Source organism: Pteronotus mesoamericanus, unplaced genomic scaffold, assembly GCF_021234165.1.
Source record: "Pteronotus mesoamericanus isolate MK-2021 breed Mesoamerican mustached bat unplaced genomic scaffold, CSHL_Meso_final scaffold_174, whole genome shotgun sequence".
Taxonomy (NCBI): domain Eukaryota; kingdom Metazoa; phylum Chordata; class Mammalia; order Chiroptera; family Mormoopidae; genus Pteronotus; species Pteronotus mesoamericanus.
This window is the reverse complement of record NW_026555309.1, coordinates 46777430-46793668: the sequence shown is the minus strand read 5'-3', so window position 1 is coordinate 46793668 and position 16239 is coordinate 46777430. Positions and strand designations below refer to the sequence as shown.

Sequence of the window (16239 nt, the reverse complement as noted above, 5' to 3'; positions counted from 1 at the left end):
GCAGCTGCTCTGACGGCGGCGGTGCTCCTGAGCTGCGGACCTGGGCCCCACGGACCGCCCTGGGAGAGGCTGCCGCACTGGCCTGCGGGGCACCCTTGGTGGGAGGGAGGGGCGGGGGGGGGGGGGCGGGCGGGCTGCACACAGCACGGGCCTGAGGCGGCTCAGCTCGGCTCACACTTCCGTCCAACCACCTCCCAACCCATTGATCCCATGCGTGGGGCGGGGCCCTGCCCACAGCCTCCCTGGACGTGGACCTTGGCTCAGGGCAGGAGCCCAGGGCGTGGAAGAGGGTCACGCATCAGCACCAGATCTTACACGTGGCCTCCCCCCTCAGCGGAGGCCAGAGCACATGCTCCAGCCGCGGAGCTGCCCACACCTGACCTGGGCGGGGCCCCAGCGCGCCCTACCTGCCCTCCTGCCCCCAGGGCTGGGCGGCCCCCACAGTGCAGCCCTCAGGACGCCTCACCCCTAGACCCTGCCGCCAACCGGGAGGGTGGGAGGCCGCCGTGGGTCCCTGCCCCTTCATCTCGGTGGGTCCGCTCAGGGCGCTGGGCTAGGCCAGGTGTGCCCGGGCTGCGGGGCCAGCAGCTCAGGTGCCCCCACCCACACCCTCCCCTCCCCTGGGCCAGAGGTGCTGGAGGGAAGGGGCCCACCTGGAGACACCCTTCGGAGCTCAAAACGAGGCCCCTCCCCGATGCCCACCCAGAGGGAGACAACGGGGGCAGTACCCCCCACCCCTCGGCTGGCCAAGTGCAGGACACGCAGCAGGCTGGGCCCCACTCCCCTTCCCTTGGACCAGAACCCCCAGTTCCACAGCCGGCCCCGCTCCCCGAGGGCGCTCTGCTGGGAAGACACGGGAGTGGGCCTCCAGTGGGGAGCTGTGGGGGGGGGGCCTTGCAGCCCCGACCTCCCCTTTAACGATCGCTGCGCACACAGGTCCTGTGGAGCCAGGTGGGCACGGGGTGCCCTGGGCCTTCCCCACTGCCCCCTGGGAGGAAGTGGACACAGGAGGCCATGGGGTAGAGCCTGTCCTTTATAGATCTCTGCCTGTCTCCGTCCGTCCGTCCGTCCGTCCGTGTATATACCTGCATATTTCTATAGAAGTGGAAAGGGGACTTGTGTAAAAACCCAAAATACAATTTGACTGTGAACACCCCACAGTACTAGTCAGTCCGGCGTGGCTGTGAAGCCCCCAGCAAGTCATGGTGAGCGGGCCCGGGCCCTCTAGGAGACAGTGGGGTCCTTGGCTTTGGGGGGCTCGGAGCCCGTCAGCAGGGAGATGGTGGGGTCATCTGCGTAGTCGTCCCCCTCCGAGAAGTAGGGGCCCTCCCCCAGCTCGAAGAGCACAGGCAGGTCGCTGCTCCCCACGTCCACGGGGCCCGGCTCCATCAGGAACAGGGGCTGCGCCGTGTAGTGCACCAGCTGCTTTCCTGGGGGGGGGAGGCGGGGTTAGGGTTTGGCTGGAGGGGGTGGGGGGGTGGCAGGTGGGCTTGCTCACCTGAGTCGGGACTACTGTCCTCCACCTCGAGAGGCTTGGGGGGCTCCTGGGGAGACAGGAGCTCCTGGATCTGCGGGCACAGGAGGGCAGATGAGGGTTCCTGCTCACGCCCTCCTCTCAGCCCTGCCCCTCCCCACCCCTCCCCCACCCACTCTACACACACTGGCCAGGCTGCTGTCCAGGTCGGGCAGGTTCATGTCTGGCACCGAGGGGCTGAACAGCTGCGAGAGAGGAGGACAGTCAGGCAGTGCCTGTGAGCGGGACGGGCCGGGGTTGGGGGCGGGCAGGCGCGACTCACATCCAGCAGGGCAGTGGTGTCCACGCTGAAGCCGTGGCTCGTCAGCATGGTCTGCAGGTTGTCCAGATTGGAGTCCATGGCGTCCAGGTGCTCACTGAGCTCGGCCCTGGTCAGAGCGACAGGGGTCGCTGAGGCCCTGCCCCAGGCACCCCCCCACACCCTCCCCGGCAGCTACACCCCTCCCTGCTGGAGGCCAGAGGAGCGACGTGTACGTGGGTGGGGTCCGGGGGCCTGGCCACTGTGGCTCGGTGGCTCGGGCCACGCTGCTGGTCCTGTCCTGCCAGGCCCCGCCAGGCCCCACAAGGCCCCTGGCGGCACTTCAGGCTGGGCCACGGTGGCAGGGGGCCCAGGGGGCTCGGGGCTCGGAACAGCTGGGGGCAGTTTTTCAGGCGCAGTACGTCTTGCCTTCGCACTGGAAGGCAGCAGGGACTGGGGGCAGCGTGCAGGCCTGAGTGTGGGGCGCGCTGGCCCGGCCCTGGTGCGTGTGGGGCAGACGCGGAGGCCACGACCGAGAGTGTCCTGGGCCGCCTGGGTCGCTGGCCGAGCGGCCAGGCTGGCTCCCGGAGGCTCCCCCGGGGCCCAGCCCCACGCGGGGAGAAGGCCGGCTGCCGTACTTGCCCGGGGGGGGGGGCCTATGCCCGTCCGTCAGTGACACGGAGCGTGGCCGGCGCCCCAGAGCCTGGGGGCCGCTCCTGCCGCCGAGGGCCCGGGATGCCCGTTCACCAGGCCGGGCCCAGGGGTCCTCAGCTGGGGAGGGGCCCGAGCTCTGGCGGAGCCCCCCCGCCCCCAGCGGGGACTGCGCTAACCCTGGCTGGAACCGGCCATGCAGAGAGGAGGAGGGGTGGGGGAAGAGGCGGGCGACCCCAGACATCTGTGGAGTGAGAGCCAAACTGCAAGATACAAAGAGAAGAGCCCCCATTGCAGGCAGGGGCCTGGCGGGCGCCGTGCCCCCCGCCCTTGCGCGCCCAGCCCCTGGGGCAGGGACTGCTCGGCAGCAGGGCCAGGGGACGACAGCAGCCAGCGCGGCCTGGAAGCAGCTGCAGTGGGCCACACGCCCCGGCTCCTGCGGCGGCAAGGCTGTGGGGCGTCCTGGCTGGTCCCCGACTCCCTCCCCACCCAGCCCCCAGGCTCTGAGCTCACCACCAGGTCTGCAGACTCACTCCTGGCGGCCCCTGTGCCCAGCCCCCCAGGACAGTCCTAGCCAGAGGCCGGCGGCACGTCCAGAGGGTGTGGAAGGCGCACTCACTTGTCCAGGCAGGCGACGCTGAGGCACTTCTCAGGGGAGGCGGCAGGCGGGGTCGAGGGGGGCCGGGCCCCTGCATCTGCGGGGGCCGTGGCGGCCGGCTCGCTCTCCCGCAGGATGGAGTCGATGAGGGCGGTTGGGGACAAGGGCGTCTCCACGACGGAGGCCTGGCGCCTTGGGCTCGCTGCCCCCGCCCGAGGGCTCGGAGGGGGGCTGGGGGGCTCCTCCTTGACTCGCACCCGGGGGCTGCTCGACGGGGGCCTGCAGGGGCGGGCGTGCCCGTCAGCAGGCCCGTCTGCGGCCCCAGCCCCCCTCCAACCGCTAGGGAGGCACCAAGGTCCCCACCCCTCGTCCGCGCTCCTGCCGGGGGCGGCCACGGGGCTGCCGGGGGCCAGCTCAGTGACGTCCGAGATGATGGGCCCGGAGCTGGGGACCGCGTCCGAGTAGAGGCTGGAGCCGCTGTAGGCCGGGGCCGGGGCCTGCCATCCAAGGGGGTGACACGTGGGGCTCGTGCCGCGGCGGCACCGCCCCACCCGCCAGGCCCGAGCGCCTGAGCTCACCGAGTAGGGGCCCGAGCCGTGGATGGGCTCCAGGGAGAACTGCCGGCTGTACTTGGGCAAGGAATGCGCGGAGCTGCTGTCGTTCAGCATCAGGGGGCTGCAGGGGAGGGCGGGGTTGGTCGTGTCCCCGGCAGCCCCCCGAAGCTGCAGGGTTGGCCCAGGCCCCGGGGCAGAGGGACAGGCACCCCTAGCGCCTCACATCTTCCTCTTCACCCCCAGGATCCGGTTGGACTGCACCAGCGAGATGAGGAACTGGATGAGCTGCGGGGCAGAGGCACGGTCAGCCGGCCGGGGACGGGCTCCCGCGGGGCCCCCGCCGGCCCGCTGCGCACCTTGTTGACGACCTTCTGCTGCTGGGCGTGCTTCTGCCGCAGGCTGGCCACTTCCCGCCACAGGGCCTCGTTCTCGCTGCAACAGACCCAGTGCAGTCACCGCGGCCGGTGCCACGAGCCCCAGGCGGAGGGGGCTCCAAAGACACTCCCCGCCCCGGGCAGGGGCAGGGCTGTTGGTGACCCCGTCTGGCTGGCTTGTCCCCACCCTCCTTGCTTGGCTGCACGTCACGGGCAGACGCACAGAGGGTCACGGGGGCCTGCCGGAGGGTGAGCTCGGGCGCGGCCAGCACGCCCCCCGCCCCCGGCTGAGGGCCGCTCAGGGGCCAGCCCGCGAGCGCTGTCCCCGTCGCCCCAGCTCTACCCAGACTGAGCCTGAGGGCAGGAGGGGGGCCCTAGGGGCAGTGACAGCCCAGCTCTTCAGGCTGCAGAGTTGGCCCCAAGGGGAGGGCAACAGCTCCCTGAGCACATGCCCCCAACCAATGAACGGCGCTGCCCTTCCCAGAGGCCAGCACCCCCTCATCTTCCTGACACCACACGGACCCCTTTGGCCTCACCCTGAGAGGCGCCCGTGTCTGGAAGGCCAAGCTCACCGGGCCCCCAGTGTGCAGAGTCAGAGGCCAGCAGCCACCTCCATGACACGGGGGCCCGGAGGACCTGCCCCCTGAGCAGCTCTGAGGCCGCCCTGAGCCAGGGACAGCCACCCAGGCTGGCGCTCCTGACGCCCCCGGAAGCAAGCCCGGGGGGGCCTCCCTGGGGTCCTGACTGGTTGCCGGACACGGCCCAGGAGCAGGGGTTCCAGGCTGCAGAGGCGACGCCCGTGCCAAGTGACACCAGGGACAGTGAGCGCCAGCGGGCGGGGCCTCGCCACCCTGGCCTGCGGGGAGGGCCCGGAGGGCGGGCGTGACAGCCCACTCCTGGGACAGGAAGTCGAGGGCAGGGCCCGGAGGACCTCCCACACACTCTGCAGGAGGCAGGGGGGCGGGAAGAGCCCCGCCCCTGCCTTCGCACGCCCCCCCCCCGCCCCCGCCACGGGGGACCTACTGCTTCATGGCCAGGAGCTTGGAGTCCATGCTCTCCTGCTTGCCCTTCATCAGCTGCACGTCAGTCAGCAGCTTGGTGACACTGTCCTGGTGAATCTTTATGTCCTCGCTCTTCAGGGTGGACACCTGGGTCCCCACAGGGAGGTCACTGCGATGGCCGCCCTGGAGGAGGGGGGTCTGGGACACGGGGGAAGGGCCAGGGGCCGTGGCCTGGAGGCCGGCCTTCACCGCAGCGGCCGGCGGGGGCCTGGGCGGGGAGTCCAGGACGGGCAGGCGGGGAGAGCCTGTCCGGCCCCCCAGTGGACGGGGTGACCCCTCACCGCCCGGAGAGCGTCCAGGAGGCCGGCTACTCACGCTGGTCACTTTCCTCTTGATGTTCTCGAGCAGCTGCTCCTGGCCACGCAGGAAGCATGGGTGCTGGAACTCGGTGTCGTCCCTCTCTGGCTTGACCAGGCCGCCTTGTTCAATGTGGACCACCTTCCGGAAGCCGTCTACGCGGGGTGGGGTGAGGGCAGCTCAGCCTCAGGGCTGGGGCCAGAGCCCCTCGCCAGCCCTGCGAGGGCCCGTGGGGGCGTGGGCGGCTCCCCTCACACCCGGCCCCGCTCTCCCAGAGCCCCTGCCTGCAGCAGCTGGGCGGTCTGGGTCTGAGACCCCGGTCCCCACACAGCAGCCCCTGCCCAGCGGATGTGGCCACGACTGGCTGGGGCCTCAGGCCCCCCAAGTGCACGGGGCCCCATGCTTGGCCCTGGCCAACACCGGGATAAGCCTGGAGGCTCCGCATTTGCCGCAGGCAGGGTCACCGGGCAGGCGTCCCGCCCCCGCCCCTCCCACCCGGAGGCAGGCACTCACACATGTTGAGCTGCCGCACGAAGCTGGCCATGTTGTTGTGCTTGAAGTACTTGGGCAGCACCTCTTTGGCAAACTGGCCTTGGTCGAACACATGGAAGCTGTTCCCACTCTGCCGGGAGACACGCGGGCGGTCACACCCAGCAGCGAGGGGACGCGTGCCCTCCACGAGCAGCGGCAGCCACGCACCCGCCCTGTGTGGGGCCGAGGCCGCAGCCGTTGCTCAGTGCCGGGCGCACATTCAGGAAGCTCCACAGCGCTCTAGGCCCCTTCCTGAGGGGACCCCACTTTCGCTGTCATCAGCAAATTTAGACTGCGAGCCGCTGAGACCCTAAGGTAAAGCAGCCAAGAACACGGGGCCCTGATTTTAGTTCCTCCAAAGGAAAACGCACAGCGCGCTCAGGAACGCAACTTCCTCTTCCTTTTGGCACACGACCTGAGCGCGGGCTGCACAGAACCCCTACGTTACACTCTTCTCTGTTTCTTTTCACGCGAGGGGTCAGGGCAGACTCTATGCTGGCGCAAGACTCGGAACGGTGGCCCCGTGCGTGCGCTAAGGGCGCTGGGAGCAGGCTCCCCGTCAGGGGAGGGGGATAGACACGTGGGGGGACCCCAAAACACCCTGGAATTTATCTATGTAAAACTGTGCATTTATTTATTACATTTCAACTTCAGTCACCTTCAAAATACTTTCCATTTGATGCAATACACCTATTGAGATATTTTTCCACTGCGACAGTTTCTGAATGCATCAATTTTTTAAAGACTTTTTTGTATATTTATTTTTCAGAGAGGGGGAAGGAGAAAGAGGAAGAGGAAGATCCGTGTGTGTTTGCCTCTCGCGCGCCCCCCACTGGGGACCTGGCCCACAAGCCAGGCCTGTGCCCTGACTAGGAATCGAACCTGTGACCCCTTGGTTCACAGGCTGGTGCTCAATCCACTGAGCCACACCAGCTGGGGCTGAACCCGTTAATTTTTATGTCTTTTAGTGCTTCTGCTCTTTTTTGTTTCACCTCTTCCATATTGGCAAAACATTTCCCTTTGAGGACTTTTTTCACCCAGGAAACAAAAGTTGCTTGGGATGAGACAGGGGAACAGGGAAGGAGGGGCACAGGGGTCCTGCCGTTTTTGGCCAAAAACTGCTCAACACTCAGTGTGGTGTGTGGGCAGGTGTGCTCATAAATCACCTGTCATGAAATGTGTAAACGTGTTGAAAGAATCTTCACACACACACACAAAAATCGCTGAGGCTGAGCGCAGCCTCTCGCAACAGCACCAGCTGGCGCGCCGGCCCAGACGGGCCCCTAGAACGCTCACCCGGCGGGGAGGCCTGCCCTCCAGAGGGCCATCCGGGCTTTCGCGGGTGCCCCCTGTACGGGCAGGGCCGCTCCAGGGCCGGGGTGCCGCTTTTCAATTCCTGCGTGTGCGGCCTGTCCAGAAGCCGCCCAGCCAGGGAACGAGGAAAGTAGAGGCTTCTACTGAAGGAGACGTGAGACACAAGAAACACTGTACGTATAGGACGATGCCACCTCAGTCCCGTTTGAAGCCAGCACCTGGGGACCTCGCACCGTTCTCCCAGTCGCCATCAGCTGCCCCGTCGTATTTTCCTGAATCTCATTGCCAGTCTGAAATCTCTTCCCTTTCAAAAGTGATTTCAGTTTTGGGAAAAGCCAGAAGTCGCAGGGCGCCAAACCTGGGTTGTAGGGGGGCTGAGTCACCTGGGTGATTTGAGGTTTCACCAAAAAGCTTTGCACAAGACGTGATGCATGAGCGGGCATGTTGCCGTGATGAAGCTGCCGGTCACCAGTGGGCCACGGCTGCGGCCTCTGAGTCATCCGAATGGTTTCCGTGGAGGAAGGCTCAAGCTTAATGCAATTTCTGATGCAGATCCGTCACTGTACTTGCTCAGTCATTTTGAATGCGATGGCTACACAGCGCACATGCTCACTCCACGGCATCTACCACCCCCACTGACTAGGACAGTGAAGTCGCCATTGTTCACTCGTGTGCATTCCAGTCCCCGCGCCTTGGCTGCCCGGTTACATCGATGTCATGCAAACCGTTCTCATTATATTAACAATGGCTGGACTTTTTCCACACAGACCTCATATATGTGGACATTAAAACAAAAACACGTAGATGTGGAGAGCGGCTTAAAGTTTTCTCCTCCAAAGCAGTAAGAAAACTGGCAAAAGAATGTTACAGCCAACTTTTTCAAACTGCTGAAAAATTAAACAAAGGGCCCTGTCTGATGTGGCTCAGTGGGTTGAGGACCAGCCTAAGAACCAAAAGGTTACTGGTTCGATTCCCAGTCAGGGCACATGGCGGGTTGTGAGCCAGGTCCCTGGTTGGGGTGTGCAAGAGGTCTCTCTTTCTTCCTCTCTTCCCCTCTGTCTAAAAAATAAACTTATAAAAAAGTAACCAAGGGGTTGTGTCTCAAACACTACAGACTCACTCTTTCTACTTTCTTGAATAAATGCTTCTTCTGTTCTGGCCGGTAGCTCAGCTGGTCAGAGCACCATCTGATGCACCGAGGCTTTGGGTTGGATCCCCAGTGAGGGCACATTCAAGAATCGACCAGTGATGCATCAATAAGGAGAACAACAGATCTATGTCTCACTCTCTAAAATTAATCAATAAACATTTAAAAATGTTTCCTCTTTCGTTACACGTCTTTAGGAAACTCCCCAGAGACTGCGCCGCTTAAGGCAGCTTTGCTTGCTCCGCTGTCTGAGGCTTTCCCAGCGTAAAAGCCTTTGCTCTGGGGATGTTTGGCTTTTCGACCTTGTGGATCCTAGGACAGTAGACAACCTCTGGGGCAAACAACAGACTCACCGGAAAACTTAAAAGGAAGAGCCGGGGAGTGAGTGAGACGTTGAGAGGTCTTTGAGAAGCTGTAAAAGCTACACACCAGCGCAGGGCTGCGCGCTGGCTGCGCGGGGACTCGGGCCTCAGCTCCCACTCGGGCTGACTCGGGGGCTCTAAACGGGCAGAAAGTGACGGGTGGAGCTGCCGGCCGCCTGGGGGGCCTCCTGCTCCCAAGGGTCCGAGGCAATGCCTGTCCCCCCGCTGCCTGAGCGCTAGGCCAAGGGAGCGGAGCCTTCAGTGGTCTCATGCAGCACAGACTACGAGAGCCTCTGAACAGACAGCAACGACTACAGGAAATCCTGGGGGCTGGGGAGGGGCAGTTCTGATAGCCAGAGTTTAATGTATTTCATGTTGCGTTAACTAAAAGTCTAGTTTTCAACAAAAAACATCCGAGACACATGAAGAAACATGGTAAGACCCACATGGAAAAAAAAGAAAGAAAGAAAGAAAGAAAGAAAAAAAAAAAGGGCAACCAATGGAAAATATTGCAATGGGAGCACCGATGTTTGACTTGCTCGACAAAGACTTTTAAGGCAGCTATTTCATGTATGTTCAAAGGCCAGAACAAAACTGCATCCAAAGAAATAAAGGAAAGCGTGAGAGTACGTCACAGAATAAAGACTAACAGTAGAGAGACAGATTATAAAAATGAACTAAATAAAAAATTCTAGAGTTAAAAACTCTAAACTCAGGTTTGGAATTCATTGCTCCGAGGAGACCAGAACCAGATTGGATGAGAGGGAATCAGCAAACACGAAGGTAGGCCAGGCAGGATTATTCAGGCCAAGAAACAGAAAGGGAAAGAAAAAGGTAAAAAAAAGAAGGAAAAGAAAAGAAAAGAAGGGAAGAAAAATGAACAGATCCTCAGAAGCACGTGATATATCACCAACCAAACCCTAAGATATGCATAATGGGTATCCCAGGAGAGGAAAAAAAGGAACAGAAAGAATATTTGGAAAAATAATGGCCCCCAAATTCTCCAAATTTGATGAAAAATACCCAAGAAGCTAAATAAACTCCAAGATAAACTCGAAGACATTCACACCTAGATACTTCATAGTCAAACTGCAGGAAGCAGAAGACAAGAGAAATCTGGAACACAGCAGGGAGCAACGGCTTCATCACGCACAGGAACCCTTACTAAGATCAACAGCTGGTTTCCACCGGAAACACGGAGGCCAGAAGGCCCAGGGATTAAGGTTGCTGGTTCAATTTCTGGTCAGGGCACATACCGAGGCTGTGGGCTCAGCCCCTGGTCGGGGCGTGTATGCGAGGCGGTTTCTCTCCCTGCTACCATCTCTCTAAAAATAAATTTTAAAAAATTAAGAAAAAGAAAGAAAATAAAGGAGCAAGTTCCACTTCTGGGACAGCAGTGAGATCAGACCCACTGAACCACTTCCACCTGAAGCAAGCGTTGATTATTTAATTAACTTAGGCTTTGGAGATTGTCCCAGAGGCACATAACCAAAGAAGAAACATTTACTCAAGAAACCCAACTAAAATTCTGCAGGACAGAGACTCTGCAGTGCAGGCAGCACAGCCCCCGCCTCCCGCGCCGCACCCGCCTGCCCAGCGGCAGCGCCTGCCGCGGTCTCCCCTTGGGGCGAATGCAGGCTGCAGGAGGGCCGGTCACCGCGTTTTCCATCTGATGCAGCTCCCTGGTGAAGCGGCGAGTGCTTGGTGGTTGCCGCCAAGAGATGGCTCCCTCCGCTTTGCCACCACCCACAGAATGGAGGCTCTCACGGGCACGGCGGGCCAAGCATCCCGGTGCCCGCGCCCAGCTGGCAGGCAGGCCGGGGCCCCAGACTGGGAGAGACAGGCCGTGAGGACCGGAGGCTACTGCACCGCACCCAGGGCAGCGGCTCGGGGGACCTGCCGGAGGGGAGGCGCTCGAAGGCAGAGGGCTCCCTACAGCTCTCCCGGGGGGCTCGCTTTGTTTGGAGCAGAGGGTGCTCTTGGACACAATGGGCCCTCTAAATAAGAGCAGGAAGCTAAACCGCAGCCAGCTTGTCCACAGAGGAAGGGGACAACCAAGAGCTCTCCAGGGGCCAGAGAAACCTCAAAGACTGACCTCAGAAACTATCACCGCTCCAGCTAAGTTTGGAGCAGGCTGCTGAGCGACGTCGACCCCAGGGCACCATCAGGGCCCCGGGACGTCCGCAGTGATGACAGAGTCTAGCGAAGGCACAGCACGGCGGGGGGCGGGGGGCGGGCGCGCACGGGCTCGGTGAGCTAGCAGAGCTCAGGAAAGAGGAAGCTCCAACAGCCCAGCCCGGCACAAAAGGAGGCGTGAAAACAGCAGAAGCAAGTTGCTAGGGGCGGGGAGGGTGGAGATCATCCAGAAGTACTCAAAATGTAGCTTTCCTTTTCTTTTTCCATTTCTTCCTTCTTAGCGAGAAAAACATCAGCTTTTTGTTGTTCTGCTCATTTATGCACTCATGGGTTGCTTCTTGCATGTGCCCCGACTGGGGATTGAACCCACAACCTTGGTGAACTGGGGCAATGCTCTAACCAGTTGTGCTAACCAGACAGGGCCTAAAATGTAGTTTTACAATAAAACTACACGGCATGTAAAGAAACAGTAAGCGTGACCCATATATGGGAAAGAACCTTGAATTTCAAAGAAGCCACTACCAATACATTCAAGGAGATAAAGACAGTTGTGAAGGAAGGCCACACGACAACCTCTCAGACAGCAGCCACGGAGACCCGAGTCGCACAGGGGACCCGACGAAGTCCTGCAGCTGAAAGCGCAATAAGCCAAGTGAGAACTTACGAGGAGGACGACCACAGAACCGACACACGTGGCAAGTGAAAACCGACTGAGGTCACAGGGGAGACGCGGGCCCTGTGACCCCACGGCGGGGGCGGGGGGGGGGCGCATGGGAACAGACATTCCAAGAAATAAGGCCTGAAAATGCCCCAAGTTTCCTTTAAAATAAATCCATAAACATGGCACAACTCTTTTCTTAGGTTACCTTTGCTTTCTTTCATAAATGCTCTCATAGTTTTATACTTGCAGTATACAGATCCTTGCTTGTTTTTATTAGATTTATATTTAAGTACTATTTTTTTTTGAGCAATTGTGATTAAAAAAATCAATTTCCTATCATTGCTAGTATGTGGAAATATAAGCAAAATTCATTTTTAGTTCTAGGATTATTTTGTAGATTCCTTAAGATTTTCTTTTAAAGTTGTACATTTAGAAATACAAAAAAATAAAGGTGTACATTTTATATTTTAGGATTTTCTATGTAGACATTCACGCTGTGAATCAAGACAGTTTCACTTTACATATACCTTTAATATAACAATATATCCATGTATTTAATTTCTTGTCACATTCCCCTAAGGTACTGGATAGGACTTCCAGCGCAACGCAGCCCGTTGTGACCTCTGCCGGGGCCCCGGGCAGGGCAGCCGTCCCCTGCCCCAGTCCGACGCTGGGCGCAGCTGTTCTTGCAGACACTTCCGGGTCAGGCGGAGGAAGTTCCCTGCTTTTCCTAGCCTCCGAGGCCTTTTCTTTTCTTTTTTCTTTTTGCCAACTTCACAAATCTCAACTTTTGTCAAATGTTTTTTCTGCATCAAATAATATGACCATGCAGTCTTTCTTTAGATTTCTGAACCATCCTTGCATTCCTGGGATAAATCCCATTTGTTGTGATGTTTTTCCTGACTTGGTTGTCTTGTATAGAAGACATAATGAAGGACGCTGGGGTGTAGCTTTCTGGGATCGTCTCTGTCTGACTTTGGTATCAGGGTGATGCTTGTCTCACAAACTTTGCTGCAGAGTTGCCTCCTCTGCTTTCCTGAAAAAGAATGTGTGTGATTGGTGTTATTTCTTCTTCGAATGTTGGAGTTTGCCTGTAGGATTATTTGGGCATGTAGATTTCTTTTTAGGAAGGTTTATAACTAAGAATTCAGCTTTAATAAATTCAGAACCATTAAAGTTATGTTTCACTTTGGGTGAGTTTTAGCAGTTTGTGGTTTTCAAGGAATTGGCCAATTATACCTACGTTGCTAAAGAGCCGCTCATGGTATTTCCTTATAATCCTCTTACTGCCTGTAGAGATATGTCCTTTTTTCCTGATATTGCTCATTTTTGTCATCCTTTTTGGTCAGTCATGGTACAAGTTACCAATTTTGACCTCCTTAAAAGAATCAGCTTTTGAATTTTTACTGTATTTTGCTGTCTTCGATTGCACTGATTTCTTCTGTTGTCTTTACCGTTCCCTTCTGCTCGCTTTGGGTTTGCTCTGCTCTTCTTTTCTCCCCCACTCAGGGTAGAAGCATAGAAACCATTCTTATTTCCAAAAACAGCCATTTAATTTCCCGCGGCACCACTCTAGGAGGCCCTCGCACGTGTTTGGAGAGCAGGCTGCAGCTGCTGCTGGGAGAGCCTGCGGCGAAGGAGGGGAGGTGGGCACAGGGAGCGCTCAGTCTCAGGCTGCGCGGCTGCGGCGTGAGGGCCGCTGGCCATCGTTGAAGCCGCCTGGGCTCAGGGAGGGCCCGGGAACCTCCAGCCCCGCAGCGCCTCACGTTTTGCTCCTGGGGTGTGTAACCTGGGACGCTCAGACAGCATTTTGGGTCAACTGCCAGATCCCCAAGGGCGGGGCCCATGGGACCTGCCGGACCCTGCCAGCTGTCGGAGAACGGGCTGGGCAAGCTCGCACGTCTCAGCCTGCTCAGCCAGGGCAGGGGTGGGCCGACAGGCCGCGAGCGCTGAGGGTGGTCCAAGGCCAGCTCAGTGCCCAGGTGTGACTAGGCCAGTTCTTTAAGTGTCTCTGGGGAGCCGGGGACCTAGACACAGGGGCTGCTTTGCCCTGGACTCTCTGACCAGAGACCCGGCCTTGCCTGCGACCCTGGCCTCGGCGATCAGCTACACACAGTAGAAAGGGTCATTCCTGCTTTCCAAGAGCAGAGAACTGCGCCAACCAGGCCGGGACCAGGGTGAGGCCTGAGAGCCACCAGGGGCCAAAATTTAAGCAGGGCCTCCAAGTGCAGGTGGACCTAAAAAGAAGCGCCCCCCCCCCGCCCTGCCCCCACCCAAGCAGGCCGGACTCCGGGCGCGGCCAGTGGGCACCGAGGCGAGCGCACAGCACACACTCAGGTCAAGGGAGTGGCGCTCGTGCTGAGTCCCCGCAGCCCCGCCCTGGGCGAGCTGCAGTGTCCTGCGGGCCCTGCCTAGGAGCCTATCAACTGGGGCACCATCCAACGTGCACCCGTAACTGGACAAGGATTCGGGCAGTGACCTGCCGCTCGTCTCGCGCTGGGCAGGGCACGAACAAAATGGTCCAGACCTAGCCCCACTGGCCAGAGCCTCTGGGGCTGGAAGCGGCCCCCGCCCTGAGCCAGTCGCTCAGCCTCGGGAGCCAGCCTCTGCCCCGTCTTCTGCAGCGGGCCAGAGGGCTCCCCGCGGCAAAGCCGAGGAGTCTCCAGCACGGAAGGGGCCGTGGCCCGACTCTGGGCCACCCGTCCGTCCACACAAGGCCCTGTGGGAGTGCATTCGACAGAGGCCACGGGGCGTGCGCGGGCGTCCCGGAGGCCGCAGGCACGGAGCCGCCCCCTTCCCCCAGCACAGCAGCTCCACAGCCGCCGCGGCCCGCGCAGACAGGGCGTCCTTCTGATCCTGAGCCCGCGCTCGGTCTCCGTTCGGTCTCCGCGTGCTCTGTCGGCTCCAGTCCCCGCCACGCCCTGCCAACGTGCGAACAGACCAGGTACGATCCAACCCTCGCGCTCCAGCAGGCTCTTCCTGCCCCCGCGGGGAACGTGCCAGTAGGGCTCACGGCTGGTGGGGCCGCCGTGAGTGGAGGCTGTCACAGGCCCGGCTGTCCTGGGCTCTCCGGCTCCGAGGCTTAGGCCAGAACACAGAATGTGGGTCCCGGCAGTATGCAGGCGGCACTCCGCCCACACGCCCCGCCACCTCTACGCAGAGACAGCAAGCAGACGGAGGAGCAGGGCAGACTGTCGTAGGAGGGTTAAACTCGGGATGCCCCAGAGGGGCTCTGCGGTTGCTCCCCGAACTGGATAAGAGCGCTCCCTGAGAATTCACAGAGCAGAACGGAGGCGGCGGCAGAACAAAGGAAAACAGAAACGTGGGGTCATTTCCTTCGGTCGGGAAAGTTCGAGGTCTAGAAAAAACAAGGGGACGGTGGCAACGTGACAGCCTGCGGGAAAGCACCCCGCCACCCTCTGGGTCACGAGCTGCCAACGAAGAGACAGGCTCCGGGGAACGAAGAGCACCCCCGGGCGCGGACGGTGAGGCCGATGGAAGGGGTTTCCAACAGGAACGCCGCAGGAGTCTAGTCTCTTCGAACATTCTTCTGGCAGGGCAGAGCTTCAGCCCACGGACAGCCTAAGGGTGGGCGAACCTGGCTGCGAGCTCAGGGGTCCTTCAGCCCCGGCTTTTCTTCCTTCCTGATGGCTTAAGAGTAGGAAAGGGAAGTACTTCGTAGAGTCTGAGAAGCCCCGCCCTGCCTGCTGGCGCACGCCTTTCGGCCCCCAGGGGTGGGGCATGTTTTGAGGCACCTGGAGCCCCTGCCTGCACGACCGGACCGCCGTCAGAGCACGACCTGAGGAGCGGCTTCTCATCCCCGACTGCAGCCCGTCTCTAATTTACCTCTGCAGACCGGAGCTGCACGGTGTGGCAGGGCCAGCCCATGTAAACAAGACTGCTGCCAGGCAACTGGGCACCGGGACGGGAAGAGAGACGCCCTGTGAGGCAAGGAAAGCAAAGCTGCTCTCGGAACCGCACCTGTGATATCTGGACACGGCTTTGACACCAACCTGAACTTTACTACGTTCTACTTTGTTTGCGCTCCCTTTCCTTTTTTGCACTTTTAGAGTCATCCAACGCCCCCGGATTCACGCGCTAAGTTCTGAATATTTTCCGAAGAGCTGTCGATCGCACAACTGGTAACTCCTTTGGGAAGACAGAGAGAGCCACCCGGACACAACCTTCCCTGGCGAAGCTGGGTGCCGTTCAAAGGCGCACCTCCGCAGCTGACCGAGAGTTAGCAAAAGCCCGAGAAAAAGAGGTCCTCCTTCCCTCTCCACTCCGGGAAAAACTGGCGCGGAGAGGAGCCAGCAAGGAGAGGGCCCCGGACGCTTTTCCTCCCTACGGGCCCCCCGCCCCCACACCGGGCGGCCGAAGCGGGGGCCTGCACTGCCCTTCCCCAGAGCGCGTCCCTCCTCACCGGGCTCCAGCAGATAAGCGCGTCGGTGTCCGGGTCGCTCACTAGGGTCCACAGCTTGGTCAGGAAGGCCGGGACGTTGCTCGGCCCCGCCGCGCCGGGGCCCACGGGCAGATCCATACCGGGCAAGGCGGGGAGAGACGGAAGTAGCGATCGCAAAGGGAGGCCGGGGCCGGGCTAGCGCCGCCGCCGCGCCTGCAGGGCGGGCCGCGCCGCCGCCGCCCGCTGCGCACACACAGCCCCGGGGCCCAGCATGGCCGCCGCCATCTTGCGACGGGCGCGCTCACGCCGGCACCACCCTTCTGCGTCCAGGGGGCGCGCGCGCGCCGGCCCCTCCCCGGGCTCCGGTTCCAGGCTCCGC

The 16239-nt window shown here is 60.6% G+C and overlaps 1 protein-coding gene across 2 annotated transcripts; it reads right to left on the bottom strand.

Annotated features, from left to right (window-relative positions):
- Positions 1–1026: 1026 nt before the first annotated feature.
- On the bottom strand, positions 1027–16168 carry HSF1 (heat shock transcription factor 1). Of its 2 annotated transcripts, XM_054590635.1 has the most exons (14): positions 15882–16168; positions 5821–5929; positions 5326–5462; positions 4973–5097; positions 3932–4007; positions 3799–3860; positions 3600–3696; positions 3385–3518; positions 3043–3300; positions 2603–2686; positions 1797–1902; positions 1660–1719; positions 1499–1568; positions 1027–1430 (listed from the first exon to the last, which is right to left on the bottom strand). In XM_054590635.1, exons 1-14 carry the CDS (start codon positions 15996–15998, stop codon positions 1225–1227), a joined length of 1641 nt encoding a protein of 546 aa, XP_054446610.1. In that variant the 5' UTR covers positions 15999–16168; the 3' UTR covers positions 1027–1224. The 2 variants fall into 2 exon arrangements, with proteins under 2 accessions (XP_054446610.1, XP_054446611.1); XM_054590636.1 differs by lacking the exon at positions 2603–2686.
- Positions 16169–16239: the final 71 nt, after the last annotated feature.

Coding starts and splice junctions, on each gene's coding strand:
- HSF1 (XM_054590635.1), bottom strand. CDS start 15,998: ATGGATCTGCCCGTGGGCCCCGGCGCGGCGGGGCCGAGCAACGTCCCG. Junction 4,008..4,972: donor AAGCTCCTGGCCATGAAGCA/GTAGGTCCCCCG, acceptor GGTCTGTTGCAG/CGAGAACGAGGCCCTGTGGC. Junction 3,697..3,798: donor CTGGGGGTGAAGAGGAAGAT/GTGAGGCGCTAG, acceptor CCTCCCCTGCAG/CCCCCTGATGCTGAACGACA.